We start from the raw sequence: 7,576 nt of genomic DNA on the forward strand, positions 1-7,576 counted from the left end.
GAAAAATAAGATGGAAGAGAAATAACGATGAGGCAGTAGACGAAGAAAAGTTACCTGTTTGATGATTCCGACAGGAAAGATGTGGCTTGATGTGGAGATGTCGATATGGGGTATGTTGTTGTGTAGGTCCCGATGGAAGAAGAATGAAGAGGAAGGGGTACCAGTGTCTTGCGATTGGAGCCGATTGTTGTTGCCGTTGAAAGAGAAGGAAGGAGTTTTTTTTTTTTTGGAGGCGCTGAAAAGAATTTAGGGCAAGGGCATAGATGGAACGATTACGAGTCAGCTGTAATTCCCCAGCTTTTTCACTCAGATACATCTTACCGAGTCAGCCATCTGGATTTGGTTTATCAAACACAAAACAGCTGACCGAGTCAGCAAACTACGTCTGACCCGACTCGGTCAGACGTTAATCAAACAGGCCCTTAATTTGAGTTGTGTTAATTTATGATACGACACGAAATGAAATCAGAACAAAATCAAAATTCGAATTCTTGTCTGTTTCAAGTTTAAAAAAACACAATGTTGTGTCGTGTTCACAAATCGAAACGAATGAGCATGTGTTTGTCGTGTTTGTCATTTTTATCGTGTTATGTATGATTAAATATGAATAAATAAACTAATAGTTATATAATGTTATTTTTGTCGTGTCGTGTTTAAAATTATTCGTTTTCATGTTATTGAAAAAAACACGATATCGTATCGTGTCTTTTCCGTATCCTCACTAATAAATAAAGAATTTTTTGTTACATGTCATCTTCTTCTTCATGTGGACACATGTTATTTTCTAGAACTTTTGAATTTTTTATTTTACACTTGTTATTTTATTGTAATTTTCATTTTACTAAATTAAAATTCATCATTTAATATTTAAGGTATTTATTAGAAATACTTTATATATGTAATGTTTTTTTAAATAAAAGTTTTCTTATAAGTTGAAACTTTTCAAATTGTTAAAATTTTATATTTAATTTTTTTAAAATAAAATCATGTAATACATGAATGTCACACCTAATTCTATATAAAACACTATAAAACAATTATTATGTCTTATTGCTTAAGACAAAAATTAGACTACCCTATTGAGAGCCGTGGTTAATTTTCCAATAATTTTTTTCATTACCTTAACATATTTATAGCTTACTGGTACAGAATTACTATTTTATAATCAAAATATTTGTAACAAGATAGGTACAATTAATCGATACGCATTAATTAGGAGCATCACCATATCATACTATCATATATATTAATGTCATCAAATTCAAATATCTTCTCCCTCCTTTAGCAGTATCGCATCATATGCACGGACTCCCCATACTTCCAGTACCGGAATCGGAGCTAAGACAAATTTCCGTCAACGTTGTCATAGATAGCCGGCGAATCATTAATTAAACTGATTATTAGTTAACAAGATTTAAGAGGCTTTCCACACAAACAGTCATTGTTAACAAACGATGCCGCTTCAAGGTGCTCGAACCAGGATCCAGCCGGAATCGCCCCACACAGATGGTTGTGACTCAGATCAAGATGTCCGATGTAAGACGCGGACGCTATCGACTTCGGGATCGGTCCTTTCAGATTGTTGTACGACAAATCCATCATCATGAAGTAAGATCTAGGCCCGAACACGTCCGGTATGTTGCCTTCGATAGCGTTTCTGCTAAGGTTTAAGATGCTAATGCTTGAGTTGATCAATGTGGCTGGTAGCTTACCTGAAATCATGTTTCCATCCAGATTCAATGTCGCCAACACCGCCATTTTCCCTAGAGATTCAGGAACAGGTCCGGAGATCCTGTTCAGCGACAGATCGAGGTCGGAGAGACGGTAGATGTAAGAAATCGTGTATGGAATCGGTCCGTAGATCCTGTTGCCGCTCAGTAACGCGCGACTCAGCATCCTCAGCTTCCCGAAGTTTTGTGGTATGGTTCCCGAAATCAAGTTGTTTCGGAGATCTAAATGCATCAACGACGATAGATTAGCAATTGATCTGGGCATTCTACCGGTGATTCGGTTGTCGGCAATGTTAAGAACCGTCAGACGGCTGAGTTTGCCGATATCGAAAGGGATTTCACCGGAGAGTTGGTTTCCGATGAGGTCGAGGATACGGAGGAACGGCAGAGAGGAGATACATGGAGGTATAATACCGGAAATACCCTTCCAGTCAGCAATAATGACACTTGATAGCCTCGTCAGCTTGCAAATAGCTGGAGAAATGGTTCCGTTCATGTACCCGGTCCGATGAGCCTTCTGGAAAATCGGGTCTTCGGACTCTCCACGGAGGTTGATGTCGGCAACCCGTTTGGTAGTCGGATCACAACTGATACCGTACCATTTCTTACAACAGTCGTTACCCTTCCACGACTTAAAGATGCCCAAGTAAGGCTCGTGTAAGGCGGCTTTGAAGGCCAGTAACGCCGCCTTATCCGACGGCGGACAGCCTTTAACGGCGGTTCCGACAAGCAACACTAAAACAGCTGTAATCAACAATGAGGTACCCATTTCTTTCTCTCTAGCTATCTCTCACACACTTACACTCTAAACTGTGTGCTCGGTTGTTTCTTTTAACTTTTGTCTGCAAAACTCTACGTTCATGTGGGAGACTGAGGGTGGTTGGTTTGGGTTGAGGGAAAGGAAAGGGAGGGAAGCTTAAATAGTGACGAATGGCGGAGGTGAAATGACGGGATTAACCCTCACGTGTGATGTGTGAGGAAGGGTGAACAGGTCAACGTGGGTAGGGGATAAGATTGGGGATAGAGAAGGCAACGAATAATGAGAGAGGTTGATTGAGAGTGAAAGGACTGAGGAGGTAAAATATCGAACCGCGTGTCATGTGCTTATCCAGGTCCTATTAATTGACTGCACGGCTTAACCATACGTCTGCAACTCTGCATACATACATTTTATGGTAATAAGTAAGGACATATATGCATGTAGATAATGATGAAATCCTGCTTAAAAGTTAAAACCAGCTTTCAAGTTTCAAGTATGGTTTGTTTACGTTATTAGTATTATTTTTCTATTCAAGTTTTTAAATTACTTTTACTACTTTGCATATCCGACATTCGTTGATTATTTATAAATGAGACATCAAATGAAAGATATTCCAACATATAAGCATTATTGTCGTTTTCTTTTTCATACTTGGATAACTCAATTTGTATTGCTTACTCAAACTAGGCGAGAATGCATACTTGTGAATATAAAGCATCAATTAGATTAGCACCCATTTGGTCTAAATATTAAGACCAAGGATAGTGGTTGTGGCTGAGGCCGTACCCCGTATGTCACATAAACACAAACACCGTTCCCTGGGTGTGCCGGCGGTACAGGTGCGGCTGAGGCCGTATTATGGCCTTGGGAGGGAGCGTTTCTTGGATTCCTTTGATTGGTCAATATTCCTACCGTTTGCAAACGGTCAAAATTCAAAAAAATTAATGTTTTTTTACTAACACTATAAATACATTATCATATTAACCAAAATCATTCACAAACACTTTATTTTATTTTTTTACAATCTTCTTTTTTTTTTAAACCCACAAAAATGTCATCCTCAAAAAGTCTCACAAACCAAAAAAACACCCATTAGAAAAACCACAATTTCAATACATTCACTCGATCAACCGGTTTATTCATCTCCTTTCTACCACTACAGGGGTATGCTTCCTTATTTTTCGCAACATATCCAAAACCACAACGCCCTACGCAACCATTTCCTCAAACACAACAACAGTTTGATCCAAATTTTGATCCTTTTGATTTTGATTCTCAACTAGAGTTTGTTTAATAAACACAATCACAACCACAAACACCCATTTCTGAATCCGAACCAGAATTTGTTCCACAAACTCAACCCTCTCAACCAGGAAATAAAAGAAAAGAGAAGGCAGAATCTAAAATGTGGGAACCTCAAGAAGTGTTAGTATTAGCATAATCATGGATTAACGTTACAAAGGATGCGAAGACGGGAGAGGACCAAAAAACATGATTGTTTTTGGATGTGCGTTAGAGCTAAGATTCCACGATGGAATGAACCTACAACCATATTGTACTAAACATCAAGTGTACTCAAAATGGGGAAAGATGAACAAAGACGTCATGTTGTTAAACGATTTATATAACAACATGAAACGACAATGGAAAAGCGGCGAAAGCGACGATGTGATCTTGGAGAAAGCTTTTAACATTTATCAAAAGGAGCAAAAGAAGACTTTCAAATTTTTTGAAGTTTGCAATCTACTCAAAGGCAACAAATAATGGCAAAATCTAAAAACTGTCACACCCCAAAACCAGGATGGCAGAAACGTTCCGAGGTGGAGGACGTCATGTTTAGTATCACAACCATTGTACAATAGCAATCGTAGTAACACAACCATTACAATGAATATATATGAAAAGTGTTTACATCAGTCTGAAACTTGTTTTAATTACAACAAAAGTATGTAGAATATAAAAACATGACTCTTATTGCTCTAGTTCCTTTAAATCCAAAAAGTACCTGTCTACCGATTTCTTGAGAATACGAGCAGTTTAAAAGAATATCAGCAAAAGCTGGTGAGTTCATAAGCATTTAGTTTTAATGGAGAAATGTTCTTTGATTCTTTTGAAAAGAGTTCCTCAAGAAAATCCCATATTTTCTTATGACAAGTAGTGTTGAGAGAGTATCTATTAGTAGAAAATAAATCGTCAGTTTTAGAAATACCGGCGTTATCCTGGAAAAATCTCATATTTTCCCTAAAAACAGGTTAACCGTCCTAGAGGTAGAGATGCTAGTTTAGAAGTCCCTGATTACTATTAGTGTATTTATGAAAGTAGTTTTATTACTCAAAATAAACAAATAGGAGTAGAGTTCGTAAACCAAAGTTAGTTTATACTTATTTGCGAGTCGTATAACCATACTTGATATGACCGAGAGACCTTTATAACATTCTTCAGGCGTTAAGCTAAATGACATTTGTTCACCCCAGGCATGCCTGCCTAACTGTAGTTAGCAGTTCAGGTGTGGGATTGTCAGTCCCGAATAGATCTATTCACAATCTCACGCTCTCCCTCCAGGAAACTCTGGTTATACTAAAAGGATTTATCCCTGTACACCTAAGGGTACAATATTGAAGTAGCGCCTCACAATTCGATATAATCTAGTTCACTAGCGGGAAACAGTATAAAATAGTAATTATCCTTGAATAATTGTACTTTATACTCCTAAGAAAATATATAACATAAACTAAATATGTCATAGTTTATACATATTCATTTATGAAGTCTGATTTGGTAGAGACTGCCTAGAGTGTTATCCCAAACTATACCCATTATAGTTTATTAGAGTTGATATAGAAAATGCTTTGTAAAAACCTTTCTGAAAGCGATGAAGTTAGATTTCCAAATTAAGAGTTTCCCTTATGCTCAACATATTACAAAAAAAGGATAAAATATCTAAATATGTTATTAGATATGGAAATCATTAGCTGCATTAATAAGTTTAAAACTTAATAAAATACTTTGAGTTAGCTTGTATTCCCCCCCCCCCCCCCACCCTGAAAACATTAAAAACACGGAAAAATGTAGGGGTATGAACTCACCTTGAGCGGGTGGTTTGTTTAAAGGATCGATACGGAAAGCTGGATGCTCAAGTGAAACCCTGAACACAATTTGATCCTAAACAACACATAGTGACACATAAATGAGTCAAATGAGGGTATCTCACTACTAGATGTGATGGAGAACAACTCTAGGGACTTGGAACTACTTGCATTAAGTGTTGGGACCTTGTAGGATTGCATGAGGGGACTGTATGGCCACCTTAAAGGTGTGTGCGGCCCAATGGGTGTGCGGCCGCACACTCATGATGAGTGATGCCTTTGTGGTGTTTTCAAGGTCCATACTTGCATCCATGATGTGTTCTAGGTCTATACTCGATCGTAGTGCAAGTTAAGGGTCCTAGAAGTGGGTTTGCGGCCCTAGGATGAGTGTGTGGTCGCACACAGGAGTGTGCTGCCGCACATTAGGAGTGTGCATCCGTACACATGTGTGTGCGATCGTACACTCCACAAGATGATGTTCAAATTGTCCATTTCAAGGTGCAACAAGGCTATGGTCATGTTTATCTCGAGCATGGAAGTCAAACTCTCACTTTAGAGGATGTTTTAGGAGTGTGCAGTCACCCTAAAGGGGTGTGCGGCCGCACTCACTTCTAAACACGAAGAACATGACGAATATTGCACACTTATGGCTTAAATAGAGTGGTCTTTCATGGATATCTAGTTAGGGGATGAGTTACTAATGTTCTTGAAGCTTTGGAAGGTTCACAGTTGAAAAAACTTGAGAGAATGGTGTAGTGTGCGGCCAAGGAGTGAAAGGAATGAAAGGAAAGGGGTCTACCTTTTATATAGGGGAGAGAGTGCTGCCAAAGTGAGTGCGCGGAGAAGAGGTGAGTGTGCGGCCGCACACCCATGTGTACGGCCGTACACTCCCCTTAAGGGTGTGTATGGCCCAATTTTCTCACTCTAAGGCTTGCTGACTCATTCCTAAACTCAACCTTTGTCATTCTCAAGCTTAGAACACTTAAATAAACTCTTAAACAACTCTCAAGTTAACAGAACAAGTTTAACATTGATTGAATTGACTAGGTGTACAAGATGAAAGTTTCGGGTTGTCACCAAAACAAGCGACGAACACATCGATAGTGGATCAAAACGGTCAAGAACTTCTGAATCCGAACACACTTTATCGGATGCTCGTGTTGGTTTCGACCTCAACGAAGGTGAGTACGTTCAAGTGTCACCACCCCCCGACCAATGGGACAAAACAAAAAACAAAGGCAAGGACAAGGACAAAGCGTCAGAAAATTTGGCGTAATAAAAGGCTTAGAAATTTTGAGAATCGTGTGTACACTTTCAGATTAAAGTATTTGGGTGGTACTTCCAACATTTAATCGGATAAGACTCAAAAGAGTTTCAAGAACATAGAATATGAAGTTATGGTTTTCGTGATTATTGTGTGCGATGCCATCATCCCGAGCTCTTCCCTTTGCTTGCGGAAGTACCTGAAACCAAAACTGAAACTGTAAGCACGAAGCTTAGTGAGCTCCCCCAAAATACCACATACCATACAATAGCATATAACACATATTGGGCCTTGCCCACTGCATCGGGCCGAAACCCGGAAACTGCATCGGACCGAAATCCGGAACTGACTGGGACCTTGTCCCCTGCATCGGACCCAAGTCCGGAACTAACTGCATCGGACCGAAGTCCGGAACTGACTGGGACCTTGTCCCCTGCATCGGACCCAAGTCCGGAACTAACTGCATCGGACCAAAGTCCGGAACTGACTGCATCGGACCGAAGTCCGGAACTATCTGGGACCTTGTCCCCTGCATCGGACCGGAGTCCGGAACTAACTGACTGAACATATCATAACATATCAACTAGCATGAACACATATACTGCATACTGCATCGAGCCGTAGCCCGGAACACATAACACGTAACACATAAAACATAGCACATAAATCCTGTCTGAGCCACGAAGGCATCAAACATTCTAGCTGCTGCGTCGGACCGAAGTCCGGAAACTACTGC

The 7,576-nt window shown here is 39.6% G+C and overlaps 1 protein-coding gene across 1 annotated transcript; it reads right to left on the reverse strand.

Annotated features, from left to right (window-relative positions):
- Positions 1 to 1,092: 1,092 nt before the first annotated feature.
- Positions 1,093 to 2,634, reverse strand: LOC111899837 (DNA damage-repair/toleration protein DRT100). The gene has a single exon (XM_023895712.2). It carries the CDS (start codon positions 2,497 to 2,499, stop codon positions 1,405 to 1,407), a length of 1,095 nt encoding a protein of 364 aa, XP_023751480.1. The 5' UTR covers positions 2,500 to 2,634; the 3' UTR covers positions 1,093 to 1,404.
- Positions 2,635 to 7,576: the final 4,942 nt, after the last annotated feature.

The sequence above is a fragment of the Lactuca sativa genome, chromosome 2 (genome assembly GCF_002870075.4).
Source record: "Lactuca sativa cultivar Salinas chromosome 2, Lsat_Salinas_v11, whole genome shotgun sequence".
Lineage (NCBI taxonomy): Eukaryota > Viridiplantae > Streptophyta > Magnoliopsida > Asterales > Asteraceae > Lactuca > Lactuca sativa.

Excerpts from the sequence above, each read along its gene's own strand:
- LOC111899837 (XM_023895712.2), bottom strand. The coding sequence starts at position 2,499 with ATGGGTACCTCATTGTTGATTACAGCTGTTTTAGTGTTGCTTGTCGGA.